Source organism: Labrus bergylta, chromosome 17 (genome assembly GCF_963930695.1).
Source record: "Labrus bergylta chromosome 17, fLabBer1.1, whole genome shotgun sequence".
Lineage (NCBI taxonomy): Eukaryota > Metazoa > Chordata > Actinopteri > Labriformes > Labridae > Labrus > Labrus bergylta.
The window spans coordinates 4,255,548-4,272,786 of record NC_089211.1 but is presented as its reverse complement, the minus strand read 5'-3'; the positions used below and the strand labels follow the sequence as shown (position 1 = coordinate 4,272,786).

General features: G+C 39.9%; 1 protein-coding gene across 1 annotated transcript in view; it reads left to right on the top strand.

The window, feature by feature from the left end:
- Nucleotides 1-17,239, top strand: part of cacna1bb (calcium channel, voltage-dependent, N type, alpha 1B subunit, b) — a 157,221-nt gene that overhangs the window by 105,048 nt on the left and 34,934 nt on the right. The window contains exons 19-27 of the mRNA XM_065965499.1: nucleotides 234-992; nucleotides 1,907-2,112; nucleotides 2,839-2,971; nucleotides 3,902-4,031; nucleotides 4,742-4,801; nucleotides 5,642-5,748; nucleotides 13,413-13,509; nucleotides 15,540-15,700; nucleotides 15,854-15,991. Of these exons, the coding sequence (XP_065821571.1) occupies nucleotides 234-992; nucleotides 1,907-2,112; nucleotides 2,839-2,971; nucleotides 3,902-4,031; nucleotides 4,742-4,801; nucleotides 5,642-5,748; nucleotides 13,413-13,509; nucleotides 15,540-15,700; nucleotides 15,854-15,991 (1,791 nt within the window). The remainder of the gene's footprint in view (nucleotides 1-233; nucleotides 993-1,906; nucleotides 2,113-2,838; nucleotides 2,972-3,901; nucleotides 4,032-4,741; nucleotides 4,802-5,641; nucleotides 5,749-13,412; nucleotides 13,510-15,539; nucleotides 15,701-15,853; nucleotides 15,992-17,239) is intronic.

Below are 17,239 nucleotides of genomic sequence, written 5' to 3'. Positions count from 1 at the left end.
GTGCCGACTCATCCATAGACCACCTCTTCTCTGCTGCTTTGTTACGTTTTGTCCCACGGGCTCGATGTTCAGAATCAAATAATGAAACATTTGACAAATTAGCAGGTGGTGTGCCTATGGATGATACTGTGGATGGTGGCTGTTCAACTGAACTCCCTACTAATAAAGTACATAAAAAACAGATAATGAAAGTTTTCATTGCTTTTCATGTTACTGTTGATTCCTGTGTGCAGTAAGGAGCAGCAGCGGTCGGCAAAGTCCATGTCGGTGTGGGAGCAGAGAACCAATCAGCTGAGGAGACATAACATTAGGTCGAGCAGTGAGGCCTTGTTCAACGAGCTGGACCCCGAGGAGCGCCTCAGGATGACCACCGCCCTCCACCTGCATCCTGACATGAAGACTCATCTTGACAGGCCACTTGTGGTTGAGGCCAGGGATGGAGAGAAACCTGGGAAGCCCCCCGATGGAGGTCAGGAGGAAGTAGGAGACGTTTTGGGAGACAACTTCCACACACACTCTAGGAAGCATTATCGGCACCGCGACAAGAACGGAGAGAGCAGGGAAGGAGGCGATGGAGAGCGGGGAGAGAGACACCACACCCATCACAGCAGGAGCAGAGATCCCAATGGTAATGGTAACGGCAATCAAGCAAAAGAGAGGAGAGGAGAGAGGAGTCACAGCCACGAGGGAGGGCAGGGACACAGACACCACCACCAGGGCGGCTCACCTGAAGAGGAGGCCCAAGGCATCAGAGGAGGAGAAGAAAAGGGCCATCGGCACCACCACTCCCACCGTACCACGAAAGAGGGAAATGGGATGATAGCGAATGGTGCACAAGGAGAGCACAGGGTGAAGGGGGGAGGAGGAGGAGGAGGAGGAGGAGGGGACAGCAATGGAGAGAGGAAGGCACGTTGCTCTCGAATGATCAGAGCTCAGTCTACGCTGGACGGAGACGACTGTAAGAGGAGCAAGAATGGAACCAAAAATCACTGGTTAGTCTGCAGATATTAAATCCTGTAAAGGATTATAGCATTGTCATCACATGCACAATCTTAGCATTAAAATAAATAAGTCAACTGTGTTAATACATGGTGCAAACAGAACATACAACAGTTCTTAGAGACCCAAGTTGTAAAAAATAATAATAGATAAAAACAATAGTAGCTTTGCAAATTGCTACATATTACAAGTAATAGGTCTACAGAATAAGACAACACAGAAAGACTTGTTTTATGTTGTCATAGTTATCAAAATAAAATGGACGGGGTGTCGATGGCTTAGCTGTTAGTTTGTGTGGCCCATGTTCTTAGGCAGTAGTCCTCAAAGGAAGCTTTTTTGGGGGAGAGAGAAAAAACACTTATTAGGGCCCAGCTATGATATCAGGTTGAAGAGAAGACATTTCTGTTGACACCTGATTGGACAAACAGCTTATTAATATTCATTAGCTCTTAGTGTATTGATTTTTTTAGCATTTTCTGGATGATCAGGAATCATTCATTGCTTAATTTTTCTATCTTTGTGTATCTTTGCCTGTTTAGACTTTGTTCATGAGGTTACAGACAATACTTAACAGACACAACAACTTTCAGATGAGCCTCTTATGTATTGGACTGAGCCTAATTTATTCTCCAGTGGTTTTCTTTCTTACGGTTTCATTTTCTATGTCAGTAAATTGGCTACATAAAAAAATCAAATAAATAAATAAAAAATCAGGGGTTTCATTTGTACATAAACACCATATGTTTTTTAAATTGAAGTCCACTTCATGTTGCTGCCACATAAGCTGTGGTCTGTCTCCCAGGAGGACTGGGATTTTCCGTGTGTTGCTCTAATTTGGCTGAAAAAGCTTTAAGATCCTTATGAACAGAGTATAACGATGTTATAAGATGCATTTCTCTTCCTCCAGGGACAGGCATCCAGATGCTGAGGAGCTAGGTCTTGCCACCAGTCCTCTTCAGCCGATGCAGAGCAGCATGAGTCTTGGAGACAAACAAGAGGATGCTGACAACCAGAAAAACTCCACCAGGGCCAGCCAGGCGGGCCTCAACAGCAATGCCATCCACATCCCTGTGACCATCACTGCTCCGCCTGGAGAAACCACCATCATACCCAGTGAGTACAGCATATCACCGTCATAACCATTGAGTAATGATTGTGAGGATAAAGGCAAAAACTTTAATAAAGTCATTATAATAATAATAATAACAAAGAGTATAAGATATACTAAAGAAATTACATTTAAATGTGCCAAAACAAAAGTTACAATGATGTACTGTAGAAAACACCCACAATAACGTGTAAAAATTAAAAGAGGAACAGCCATGCTAACTGCTGTGAGGTTTTACATCTACTTTCGTTAAATGCTAATTTCAGCATGCTAGCTTGCTCACAATCATATTGCTAACATGCTGGTGCTTAGTTTCAGCATGCTTCAAGTAGCTTATAAGCACTAAACACACATGACATGTCGGGGAGGGAATGCCAATATTTGGTAGGTATTGTGTCATAAACCAGAATATTTAAAAAACAAAACAAAAAAAAACATAACATTTTGACCTGGCGTTGGCAATGGAGGAAAATACAGGATTCATTCTTGAGGAAAACCTTCATATGTTTACCAAACTTCAGGGTAAATGATCCAAATTTCCTAAAATAATTAAAAATAACCTGAATAACACTGATGTTAACCCCTGAGGTGGCTCTTATCAACTTCAATTAGGCTAATTTTCTGGTCCTAACTTTCTGGACATATCTACTAAATTAAACCCATTGTCACAGGAAACATAATTTTTAATGATGTTTGTTCTTCTTTTTAAGTAAATGTTTTTTCCCCACCAGTGAACAACATTGACTGCGACAACTTCCAACTCAATGATGAAAAGAAAGATTTGGAGGAGGAGGAGGAGGCAGCCAACGGGCCTCGGGAGATGCTTCCCTACAGCTCCATGTTCATCTTCGGGGTAACAAACCCGTAAGTTAGACGGATGACTCAGAGGAGGGACGTGAAAAACGACTGAATGTGTGGCTTTGATGAGGAACAGCAAAGAGTTTAAACTAGACGATCATTATTAGGATTCAACTTACAGTTTTGACACAAAACTGATATCAATTTGCACCCAAAGGGGGCTGCATGCTGAGAGTAGATTGGGACATTGTTAATGTTAAAGTGACGGTTGTTTCTGCTGTGTTCCTTCTTTAAGCTGACTACGTTGATGGATGGGTTTCAGTAGATGGTGTAGTTAAGTGAACAGCAGTTAGGAAGAGTGATGGGTCAGTGTCCCAAGCACAGATCTTGATTATCAGCCTTAATGGTAAGATAGTGTAAATTACTGGGAGCCTTGAAAAATCTACTAAATCAACTGAGCAAAGTAATGATGCAGGTGCTGTACCAGACTGTCATGGTGAAGAGGGCACTGAGACTGAAGAAGCTTGAAGATTGCCTTTAATTAACTTGACTATCTACTTTCCAAACTCACATCTCATAATGGAGCCTTAGGGAGACTGAAAAAAAACTCAGAATCAAAGCGGTGACATTTAAGAAAAGATCTATGCTACACTTTCCACCTTTAATAAAGTTACATTTTAAATCATAGAAAGTGAAAAGTCTGTGGTTGTTCAGCTTACTGATTGAGTTTCAGTACAGTTTCATAGAATGTTTTCCATTCATACAAAACGATTTAAAGCTTGTTACATTAAAAACCATCTTCACCTGAGATGACCCTGAGTCACTTGGTGTTGCTGAGGCTGATGCATCTCAACATATGTGCATTACTTTGACTGGGAGTGATATGCGTGTTGTCCTGTTATGGAGGTATGTCAACTAAACAACCCAGTGAGCTGTCACAACTCTGTTTACTTTTACAGTTGTGTACTTGTGTGTGTGTGTTTGTTTGTCTTGCAGGGTGCGACGGCTGTGTCACTACGTGGTCAACCTCCGCTACTTTGAGATGTGCATCCTAATGGTCATTACCATGAGCAGCATCGCTCTGGCAGCTGAGGACCCCGTCCAAGCCAATGCACCGCGGAACCAAGTGAGTCAGACTGACATCTAGACTTCATCAAAACATATCTGGACACACATGACAAACACACTGGTTGTCAGAGGTGTACTCAAACAAACCACAACTTGCATGAGAATTTCCTTTGAGGATGGCTGGCTTATTTATTTCAGAGTGATATAGAAGTATTCTTCCTAACAGGGCTCTACAGTTGAGGAACAACCGTATGGTTAATATTTAGTCAATTTCTCAATAATCTGTTATTAAAACCACCAAAGCAGCCTACATCCAGTTTGGCTAAATGTTACTGTGCTCTTTATTTCCTGCACAGCATTCAAGTATAAGTTGAAAATAAGGAAGTAACAGATGCAGGGTGAAGGGTTTTTGCTTTGTGACCGACAAGCCCAACTAATTCATACTCTAGTCAGAGCCACAGAGAGAATCTGAGGTGATGTTGTGCCTGTATATGGCTGTTTATTCTGTGTGTTTGTGCGGCTCCTGTGGACGATCAGGATGTGTGTGTGTGTGTGTGTGTGTGTGTGTGTGTGTGTGTGTGTGTGAGAGTGCAGGGGAGTGCAAAGCTGACAAAGCTTGGAAACTCGGACAAGGCAGAGGAACACGTCGTGCATATCTGATTCACTCACTCACACAGACAAACACACACCTTTATCTCAAACTGAAAACATTTGTCATGCATCTGGTGTCGAGTCATCTCACAGGATATTTTCTATCACTTCTCTCAGGTTCTCAAGTATCTGGATTATGTCTTTACTGGAGTCTTCACTTTTGAGATGGTGATTAAGGTGAGGAGGCGGTCGAGATGAAGGTACACTTTCATTTGATCTGTGAAATGCCAGCTAAGCAAGTTTTTGGCAAAAAAAAACCAAGGTGCTAAATTTGTTTAAAGATTGGACATTTTTGAGATGTTTACGTTACATAAACATGGTTTCAACAGTATTCCAATGACGTAGTTTAGTAGTCCTTCATCTTATACGATTTCAGAAATTGAAACATGCAAAACTTATGTAGATTAGGTTTATCTAAATGCCCGGCAGTATTTGGAACTTCAAACCACTACTTCTTATTCTATACCTTACTGATAAGGCCAATAAACAGTGGGTATGTTTCTGTGATGTTTCTGGCAATGTTTTATGGGTAAGCGGTTTTTATATTTTTGTCTGTGATATCTCTGTGCCCTGTGTCCAAATTCCTTAATCAGTTGGTTTCCTTTTTTGTAACAAAGAGGGCCCCTCACCTTTGATATTTGATCCAACACAAGTTAGATCGAAGACCTCCAACTATCTAGATTTGATTATTTTGTATTATATAATTTTTGTGTTTAGATATTTAAGCACAGACAAATGTAACTGAGACAAATGTAATATTTTTTTCCTTTTGTTACATGGATTAAATTGTAGAGAATTGAGAGAATTGCTTCGGGATCTTGGGGGTCCTCACTTTGAAAACCTAGATAGCTGATGCTCTTTGTCAGAAAAAGGACAGCACTTTAAATTACACCCAGGGGTCTAAGATGTTTAATTAGCTGAGAGGGAAAGTTATCTTTGAGAGAGGCCTAAAGAAAAAGATTGCGGCTTGTATGATGATTTATAATGATTCTCTTACGATCTGTCCTGTGACTCGAGATGATTGACTTGGGACTGCTCCTCCACCCTGGCTCTTATTTCCGTGACCTGTGGAACATTCTGGACTTCATTGTGGTCAGCGGGGCCCTGGTCGCCTTCGCCTGCTCGTAAGTCAGCTTCTCCTTTGTCCTGCAGTTTGGCAGCTACCTCAAATCACAGCTGTAAATAATAGTGTCTGCCAGGAGGTGTATTCAACCACAGAACATGATGTTGAAACAGCAGTCGATGTTTCCCACTGTTGAGCGTATGTTAGTGGTCTGGTTGCCCCTGTGTTCAATGTGTTCATCTAATTATTCCTCTTGAGTTCTTTGGCCTTTTCACACTCTGGGGTTATTTTGCTGACATGACTATATCAAACTCACTGCTACATAAATACTGCACTCTGTCACTACTAGTCTGATGATGGGCATAAACAGTTTGGCAGTTTAATCGTTTAATAGACAAGAAGGAGTAAAGGTAGGGAGAAACGCTGACACATATTTAAAACTCCTGCAAACTCTGCAGTTTAAACTTTTGTATCACTGTAGTTTGATAACAGAGCTTACTAGCAGAGTTAGTAACCTAATGGGCAGTAAGCAATTTGTGGTGATCCCATTTATTTCTTTTCTACCCATCACAATCAGGATTGATATCATGAAGTTTCACATGTTTAAGTTAAACAGATGTATGTAGTCTGTATTGTAGGTCTTCAATTTAAAAAAACAGACGGTGAGTGGGGGAGTTCTCTTTCTACTAGGTTAATTATTTTGAATATTGAAACCTTTTAAAAGGCAATATCATACTTTTGCAAAGCCCACTTCACACATTCAGAGAGAAAAGCTCCAGCAGCTTTTGGCTGAACTGCACTACACTTGTTTTTTTGGCACCTTCGTCTCTTCTTTTTGAGCTGTAATTTGGTACATTTTCTCCAGAAATGTACAATATTTGTATCAAGAGCACACCTACATTTATTATACAGCGATGGTACTGTTTAGTAATTAAAAAAGAGGTCAAACATCACATGTTATATCTTACATTCTCCTGCTTCTGTTTGGATGAGGACTGGCCCAGTTAAAGCATTGATTGGGTATTTTATATCGTAGAGTGTCAACTTGTAGCAAAAGAGGTGGAAGTGTGACTGAAGACATTAGACTGACTGTTTGAAGTGTCTTGTTTAATGATTTGAATAGACACCTTAGCCAAAGTATGAAGTCAGCTAATGAGCCCCTAAATTTCCAGACTTGCATTTTAGGTCTCTTGACAAAGAAAGTGATTTCTGTCAGTTATTTCACAAAGCGACTCTGTCCTGAAAGTCCACAGTTTGTCTCCTGTGTATTTCTCCTTGTACTCTTTTCTGTCGCTCTGATTTCTTCTTTGTTGGCCAGCTGACATTTATCTGTCTTTTATCTGTTGCTGACACTGCCTCTGTCTCCTCTCTTTTGCACTTTTCCCCTGCCCTGCTTTGTTTTCGTGCTTGGATTGCTTTCAGGAGCCTTATGGGGTAAAGCCTGCTCTCTCTCCTCCTGCCTGTGTATCTGTGCTCATCTTTGTTTGTTTGTGTCTCCGGCTTCCCTTCCTGTCCATCTTAGCCAGTGCCATTTTCAGAGTTTGGAGACGTGTCTGCAGCAGTCCCTCTCTCAGCTAAATGTTTGAACAAATGTCATATTTTGTTATTTGCTATTCTTATCATCTCCACCACAGTCACGATCAAAGATACTGGCATTTTCTCTGTTTGTGTTATGTAACTGTGTTTGTGTTTCATCTGTGTTGGGGCTTGCATAAGTGCAATTACCTGTTCTCTATTTATCAGATATACTTTATGTGTATAAGTAGGAACAATATACATAATGCAAAGCAAAAACTGTGCAGGCAGCAGAGACAACAGTTTCAAAGGTTCAAGCTTTCATTGAAGTGAAAGGTATTTAATGAAAACAAAGGATCTAAGTGCTGCTGTCTGTGATGAGCACACAATCAAAATGATGCTAATGCAGAGTTAACATAAAGCATCTCTTTCTCATGTTCAGACTGAAAGGCTGAAGGTATAATATGGATGTAGCTTTCAGCATTCTGCCAGTATCTTACAAACCACTAATGCACTGCTAATTTATAAGCATAAATCAGCTTTTTTTAGGATTAGAATAGTGTCATTGTATGTAGCTCCCACAGCCTCATCTCTGTGCCTGTCCTGATATAGGTAGACTTTTGAGGATCATTCATGCAGAGGTTATTGGATTAAACCTCCTCCTCTTCATCCATCCCACTAAAGTTCACTTCCTGTTCAGCAGTTTGTCCCTCCTACCATAGCTCTCATGCATCCGAACATGTAGCACGCTGCATTCACACTGTAGATGGATTACTTTGCTTTCTTACAACGTAGATTTTGGATCAAACGGGTTGAATAGGAAACTAAAAATCAAAGACAGACTTTGAATTTATTGTTTATTTTCAAAAGCAAATCCATCAGTTTGAAGACCCAAAACAGTTTGGAGACCAATTTCTACTCTCACCTGCTCTTATTGGTGACTCATTCTAAGTCAGTATAACAAATGGATACAATAACTGGATTAAAATAACTTGAATAACTTGCTCCCCAGTAAACACCTTTTTTAAAAGTTATGGTTGATTGGAACAGTAAATACTGTTAAATAAATCACTTTGATTGAAGAAATGAGACTCTATGCACTGAAATTACGCTTTAATAGTTTTTCTTTGCAACAGCTCATTACATCCTTTATTATTTTAATGTTAATACCTTTAGTGTATGCATCATGAATAGCATAGCCTACATACACAATTTGACTTTTATTCGCCCCAAACCTGACTATTTTAAGAAACCCTAATAAGACCCGACCTGCAAATACAATAAATAAAAATTACACTTAACAGTATAATCCTTGACATGAAGCTAATTGGAGCCTTTTCCAGATACTCCCCAGAACCATTGGACTCATTAACACCTTTATAGTAGATGTTAATAGGTTAACTTTATAAAAGTTCAGAGGTCTGAGACAAGCCTAAATGGAAAAAACAATCAGAGTGAGGAAAGCTTTTAAAAAGTGATGCCAAGGCTTCAGTCATTGCAGTGTGCAACAGAAATATGACCAAATACTGTGTTGAAGAGGCACAACTGAAAACTGTAAGTCAATTTTTTGTGTTAATTCTTACCTATTTGAAAAGCAGATCATACAATTTGTTCAGAGTTTCTCAGCTGCTGTGTGAACGTAGTCATGCAGCTGATAGTTCTCATCAGCAGTGTCCCTTCATCTGTTTGTCTCCATGTTGAAATGCTGTCTGTGGTGTCATGTTTATCCTCTTGATTTAAAAGTGATTTATTGAAATGTTCTGTCCACATAACCGTGCTAATATTTACCAGACTTGTCTTTGGCTTTGCTCTTTCACAGGTTGATTACTTTAAGTGTTTTTGTTTGTCACTAAATCCTTGTGCTGGAGTTATATCAGCCAAAAAAATGTTGCCTCCTTTGTATGCTTGCAGTATTTCTGTGGTTGCTATTTGTGTATTGTGTGTGTTTGTTATGCTTATCATTGCTTTTTTTCATCAGATCGCAACAAAGTGTGGCCAGGTGGGAACTGTCCCTATCTATCTTTTGTTTACTGACATCCCCCCCACCCCCTACCCGTTTTCCTCACATGTGAAACAAAGAACCTTCCTATCAAACTCCTTCAGAATAAACTTTGTCCCCCTTCATCCCTTCAACTTAATCAACCTCCATCACAAGGTTCTTAGAATTCAACCATGACTTACCTCCCTCCTACCTCTCCGATCCTTTAGACAAGTTTCTCCTTGCTCCAATATTGGGACATCCCACTGAAAAGAATCTACCACATAGCTTTCAGAAGATCAACACTCACACAGCTCTGACACACACTAGTACCTGCACTCAATATCTGTAGTTGTATCAAAGCTTTGTCGATTACTTCACCTTCATGTTAATCTTTTTTAATCTTGGCTAAAGGGTTTTTAATTGGTCAAATCGCTCAGGGATTATAGTCTGCAATGTAATCACCTCCTCGCCCTTCTTCTACATCTCTCCTTCTTCACACACTAAATTTAAAGGGAAATCGATAAAGGATTACAGCTTTTCATCTGAAGTCACATTAAGTGGTTATTTGACTTTAAAGCGGGTGTTCCTTACGGCCCATGTGCAGTCAAGTGTATTTTTTTAAGATTTATTTTGGGCTTTTCGTGCCTTTAATGCAGAGAGAGGACAGTGGATAGAGTCAGAAACCAGGGAGAGAGAGCGGGGAATGACATGCGGAAAGGGGCCACGGGTGGAAGCGAGCCCGGGCCTACCGCTCGAGACGAGAGTCTCAATACATGGGACACGCGCCCTACCACTGCGCCACCAGCACGCCCAAGAGAAAGTCATTTTTAATGTTTGTTTTTAAAGGTCTGAAATTTAAATCCCTTCTGATGTCTACATGCCTTTGAACTATTGATATTTTTTAATCTCATACTGGGATTGGATTTTTTTCTTCGAAACAGCTCAAAGAAAGTGCTGATCAGTGCATTTAACAATTCTCTTACAATGTTGACAACTCAGAAAAATGTTCCACATAATGGAAAAAAAAGAGCTTCAGATGGTGCACTAGTCTTCTTAAACACTTAATAAAACACATATGAGGTCATCTAAAGTGCTTGTACTGCAAGACATATTTTGTAAAATCAGATTTAATCCCAGAGTTTCAGTATTTGAAATAAAATACCAGGACAGAAACTCTGTTTCCAAGAAAGTTGGGCTGCTGGTTTGAGGAGTGTTACTGTTGTCAAATAACTTTTAAAAATGTGTTACTGGCATTAATTTAAAAAATAAGGATTTTATTTTCCTTAAGTTTCAATGTCATTATGTTGAATTGTGTGCAATTGAATATGGAGTTTTCATTTAATTTTTAAATCCTCACATTCTGTATTTATTTACATTTGATGCATCCCCACTTTTTTGAAAACAGAGTTGTATTGAACCTTCATGTTTCTTGACATTCAAACATTGTTCAAAATCATGTATTGAAATGAAAACCTCTAACTACTAGATCGAAGGAGCCTCGTGCATCCTGTTTAAATGGGGAGGTAAAGTGCTCCTGATTGGACGTCATGTCTTGCATCCCTAAACAGGAAATGCTCCTCGCTCTCAGGAGGGAGCTTCTGAGAGAACCAGAGTCATGATGTATTATTAGGATGATCTCATCTGCCTGTCAGCCTAGCAATCAGTGCTAATCTAAACACACGACCTCGTACCCAGACACACACACATTACATGTTCCCTGCCCACGGTGCTTCTGAAAGCTATTGGGAGTCTGTTCATGCCGTCTCAATGTGTGGAGGTCCTTGAATACAAGGGCTGGCATTGACTTTGCAGATTGCATGCCAGGATTACCGAGGCATCTGAGCATGACAGCTGCATGCCGTGTTTGTAGAATAGAGTTTTTTATCAAGATGGAGAAAGGACACTGAGCCTACAATATATGGAACCATGCTCTCCTGTCCTCATCTCTAACTTTAAAATCACATAAAGATGACATCATTCTTTTCTCAGATATGTTTTTCACCAGGGCAAACAGCTACAACTTGAAACGTTTGTTTTCACCTGTCCCTAAGTCACTGCATGCCCTCAAATGGCTAGCAAGGTTTTGAAATGACAGTAGAGCCTTTGCAGCACTAACACCGGGATCAGATGTAAGAGTGCATGCCTGTGTGTTTGCGGACATCTAAAACAAAGAAGACACATAGGGAACAGATTGGAGCAGCTGTTAAGGAGCAACAGAATTATATCATGATTAATACAGGTCTCCATGTTTTTGAATCAGGTCCTGGAATGGAGCTGATATGTACCTTATTATTTGGTGCCAATCATGGAGAAACAGACCAAATGTTACTCAGACTCATTAGTTTTTTATTTGTTCAACACTAAACCAGCAGATGAGCAGAAGTGGTTTAATACAAAACAGATACCTCGGGTGAAACTGAGCCTAGTTGGAACATCAAAAAATTGAGTCGTGCAAGGGTCAGTACTGGAGGGAAATTTGAAAATCTTTAGTTTTGACCCCTCATGTCTTAATTTAAGAGACTATTTTTGTGTTTATCTTAGCCTGTGGACATTTATGTGGCTAGTGTGCAGGTAGCTCCTCTTCTCAATTCAAATCAGAACAGCACAGCTTGCACAGCTGGGTTTCTATATTTTGGAAGTATTGCAAAGGTCTTAGTTGAATAGTCTAATAACATCTGGGCTACATTACAAGCTGACTGTTTGCTAACTGTTGATTCTGTCAGCTTAAAGAACAAAGGTCCTTACATGTACTTGTTGAAGCGCCGTTTGTATGCTGTCAAGCAGACATACTTGGTTCCTCCATGAAGATAAGTGAACTCAAACATATTGGATAGAAGCTATTATCTTGGTTGTATGGCCTTTGGTTGCTTTTATGTCTTTTACAAATGTTAGCTTGAGTAAATAGCTTCCTTTTCGCCCCAGGAGTTGTTCCCCGGGGATGAAAACATTTGCTGGTTTGTAATCTACTTCATGCTGGTGTTAGAAGCAGGGGGACTCTGGGGGCCACTAACAGGACTTTTAGACTCTCTTTTCCCACTATAAAGCTTGTGTCCTTCTCCTTTCCCTCTACACATGATACGATTGCACACACACATCGATACATACACACACTTGCTTTCTACTTCTCTGATTTTGTCTGAAGTCAAGAAGACCCAAAAGAGAAACACTTCTTATTTAGAGTGACAGCTACATTGTGTGTATGTGTGACTGATTCATGAAAAATCCCTCTCCCACTGCCCTTGGCCAATGTCAGTCTCTGAGTGAATGATGGCTCAGCTGTATGTTATTAGCATAACAGCTAGTTTTTAAACCCCCACACCCACTCCCACTGTGTTCACTTAAGAAAACCTGCAGCGGCTGTAGTGATTGACGGCAGTGGTTCCTGCAAAGAAGCTGCTTCCTCAGCCGGGGGCCTTTTCTTTGTGCATTTACTCTAAACATTACTTAATGTTTGGTTGTTATTCTACAGAAACAACATGCACATTTTGTGTGGCTGCATATTAAGAGCCTCTTTGTGATATGTTGAGCTAAAGAGGAGGGAAAGAAAAGAGGAGAGAAAGAACGTTGGAGGGGAAAAAAGAGGACCAGAAACTAAGAAAGAAATAAAGGAGAAAAAGCAAGAAGGCATCAAATGAAAGTGATAGAAGACTGAAGGTCAACATGCAGGAAAGACAGAAATAGCATATATGAAAGGTGGACTACACAGAAATAAGGACTGAAAGCAGAAAAAGAAAAAAAAGAAAAGAGGGATCTTCAGAATGAAAGGAAGAAAGATAGAAGTATAAGAGAAAGTAAAAGAAGACATATACAGAGAGAAAGAAGTACAGAAATTGGTAAGAAACAAGGACAGAAGAAACAAGAAATGAGAAGGAGATAAATATAAGAAAGACTGATAGAGAAGAAAGAAAGGGAAAATGCAATGCACCTTAGTTTAAGTACTTTTAGTGCATAATAAGTTTTGAACCTGAAGACCAAAGTATAAAACCTCCAAATCTGAATCAGCATAATTTGTAACCTCTTAATGCTGTTAGTTAACACAACCAGGTTATAAATGAATTTCCCTCACTCACTTGCTCTATGTTTCTGTAGAATGACACAGTGACCTCTCATGCATGTTCCTAACTAACTGAAACAGGAATTCCTGTGCAATTCACCTGGTGAACTCGAATCAGTGCTTGTCACTGGTTCCACTACGTTACCAGACTAACTGAATATCTCAATCTACACAGAGGGACCAAAGGCAAGGACATCAACACGATCAAGTCCCTGAGGGTCCTCCGAGTCCTGCGACCACTTAAGACCATTAAACGACTGCCCAAGCTAAAGGTACTGTAATCCAATGGCCACAAAGATGACTGTGTGCCGTTGTTCCTCTGTATCTTGAATGATTGAGTAATTTTAGAGTCAAGTTACTTTGAACCTTTCATTTTGATGAAACTAATAACTTTACGTGCAACTATTTGGTCTTCTATGAACTAGGTAAGCTATGACTAAAATCTGCCTTCTACCCTCTGTTATAGCAGCCCGATTAGCATTCAATCAAATATGACCCATCTTAGCTGCAGTGTTTTTGATTTGTGAGAGGTAAAGTCCTATTCTGACAGGTGTTTGAATTTCTTTATTATTTTCCTTTTTACATAAAATATGTTTATCTGGGTCACAGTTTCAGATTTGTCACTGAAATGAAAATAAAAAGATGGTTAAAAGGGTGAAATCAATGATAGGGGTACATGTGAGGCAGGAGTAGCTCAGTATCAGAAGGTTATCTACTTAGAAATAATGTTTTAAATGTCATCACATGAAGTCCCAGTAGTTTGACTCCGTCAGAATTGGCCTCTCAAGGTTCAGGGCGAATATTGTAATATTGTAAATTTCCCCATTGTGGGATAAATAAAGGATTATCTTATCTTATTAAAGAGTAGTCAAACCATTTACAAATGCCAGTCTTTATACATTTGGTCACTATAATCACCAGCATCAGTGTGCTTTATCATTAAGCTAATAGCTAAAAATGTAACAACAGTACCCCTAAATATGAGCATGTATAAATAATATGAGGAAATCTGAGTCCCTGTGATACAACTGGAGGGTGTTAAAGTTTGAAATTTCAAAATTCTACATATCGGCTTGACGTTAAAGTCTGAATCTCAAGTTCTGTGTAAAGTGTGTCAATTTTGTGTCTGTTTAAATTGATTGAGTGATCAATTGATTGATTGTGACCCTCTTTCAAGGTAAGAACCTGTAAGGTTTCCTCAGATGTACAAATGACAGCTTCTCTCTGATGCGTGACGCCACCTGATCATCCAATATTAATGGAACTGACAAAAAGTGATTGGAGAAATGAAAGTGAGATGATTGAGACAGATCAGAGCTGGCAGAGAGACACTTGGACAGGGCAGCTTGATGGACAGGTTGGTAGAGGAAGAGAGAAATATGCTCAGTCCTTACTCTGGAGACAAAAGCCTCGATAGAGATCACTCATGCAGCAGAATATTCATTGGATGGATGGCAAACATGTCAGTATGGATAGACAAGGCACTTCATCTCACAGAGATCGTAGCACAGGCTGACAGAGGAAAATGGCCGGAGAGAAAGTGACAGGCAGGGACACACATTGGCGGAGGTTATGTAAAGGTGTGTGTTTGGTGCTTGTTTGCAGGACATGATGGATCTGGCTTCAAACAGGGCGGAGTTTGGGTGTAATTTGAAGCAGATTTGAGGCGTAATTTAAAGTCTGAATTAGGGCTGTGTAACATTGCCTAAAATAAAATGTTACACTTTTTTGCCTTTATTGTAGAGAAAAGGAGACACAGGTTGGATGCAAACCTGGGCCATCCACTTGGAGGACGACATCATCCATACATGGGGCGCATAAACTAACCACTAGGCTACTGGCAGCCCTTCTCAAAACCTTCAATCTGCAGCTAGAATTAAAGCTTGGATTTTGGTTTACATTATTATATATCAATAAAGTGATGTAAAAAAAAAAAGTGTGCAGGAGTTTAACTTTAAGTAAAAAAAGAAAGACACAAATTTAACAAGTTTTTTATGCACAAGTATTCTTCATTCTAATCTGGTTTTATATATTACAACTTTTTTCAGTAGTTTTGTTCATCCCAGTTCAATGTAGGTCTGCTGTAAGGGAAGCTCAAACTTGGCTTCCTGTGATATAAAGTAAAGGAAAGATTAACTGCTGCATTAATGGTCATTTAATGAAATTCACAACATGATTTGTTCTGTATGAATTTCTCTACCCATCAAATATATTTCTGTTTTAAAATAGTGTTGGTACCGATTTGAAAATATAAGTTCAAATTAAATCAGACTCTTTTTTTGTGTGTGTTGATATTTTCCAGGCGGTGTTCGACTGTGTTGTGAACTCTCTGAAGAATGTTCTGAACATCCTCATCGTCTACATGCTTTTCATGTTCATCTTTGCTGTTATCGCTGTACAGCTCTTTAAGGGCAAATTCTTCTACTGCACAGACGAGTCCAAAGCTCTGGAGAAAGACTGCAGGTACACCATCCAAGCAAAGCCTTCTTCAGCCTCAATGTCTTTGTCATGAAGCTCTATATTAATGTCTGATATCAAAGATATGACTTCTGATTGAGACTTTACATCATAAATCGTCCTTTCACTTGTTTCTGTGTCTCCTCCTGTCTCCCTTAGGGGTCAGTTTCTGGACTACGACAAGGATGACGTGGCAGCTAAGCCCAGAGAGTGGAAGAAATATGAGTTTCACTACGACAACGTTCTCTGGGCCTTCCTAACCCTCTTCACTGTCTCCACTGGAGAAGGCTGGCCGATGTAAGTCACTTTTTCACACATTTAATGACACTTTAAAGGCGGAGTCAGTTGCTTTTTCCTTCAAGTTTAAATATAGACTTATGCAAGAGTAATGCTGCTCACTCATAACTTATGGGCCACCGTACATGTGTGGTGGTGACTGTCTGCAGAGGAACTGTCCTCTGCCTGGATTTTGAGGTTTTGTGTTGTTTTGATTGACTCTGGATGTTTCCCCCAGCCAATGACAGCACTCAGGTGAGTTTAGGAGTGGATACAATTCAGTGATTGGACGTGTTTCAAACAGGCAAATATGACGTCTGCGGACAAAGCGGCGTCTGCAGACATAACAGATTAAGCTTGTTCCAAAACTAGAGTGAACCTTTGGTTGCCTTCATCCACAGACAGTTGTCCGGCTTTCTGTTGGACTAACTTAGTTAAAGAATGATTCATGGCAGAGTTGTTCTATTGGACAATATTAAAATGTTCAAGTTGTGTTGTGTGCCATTGGTCTAGTATTGACTTATTGTTAAATGATGGATCTAATGATTATTGTTCTTAAAACACATTTAGCACACCTTGAGGCCACTAACACTAACAGCTTATTTCTCCCAGGTTTAATTACTGTGGCTTCTCTAAAGATGTAATCAAGGCTCATTGCATAGCTGGCTTCAGTGTCCCACTCTGTGCCTGAGCTAAAGCAGCTCTGCAAATTTATCATCATCATCAACTCTGTCAGGAACAGCTGATGGCTGTCTGCTGTTTTCATTCCCCATTCTTACTTAAAGATGAAAGCGAATTGTAAAATGTACTGAGCTTGTCATAGTCATCTAAAATCACACTGTCCTAAACAGATAGTGACAGCACAATAATAACACGGGAATACTCTCAAACGCATTTTACATACAAATGACAGTTTATGATTTGGGATACGTTAGGATTTCTACTCTCCTCTCTCCATAACCATGATGACCAATATTACAACTCTTTCCCTTTTCTGCCATTAGTGACATGCATCGCAATTAAGGCAAGATAAAATGTAAACAAACAAGATACTGAACCGAGGGTACTCAACAAAAAATAAAAAAGCACAAAATACAGTGATTGTGAGGGATGATAGGAGCTGATGTGACTGGACATGCTTGATACCAGCTCCTCTCAGACTCAATGAGAATTTATGATTATGGAGTCCTTCTAATCATACTCTGTTTTCAAGCCTGCCTCTGGATATCAAACCGAGGCCTAGGTCCAGTGGTGGATGGCAGAGAGTGT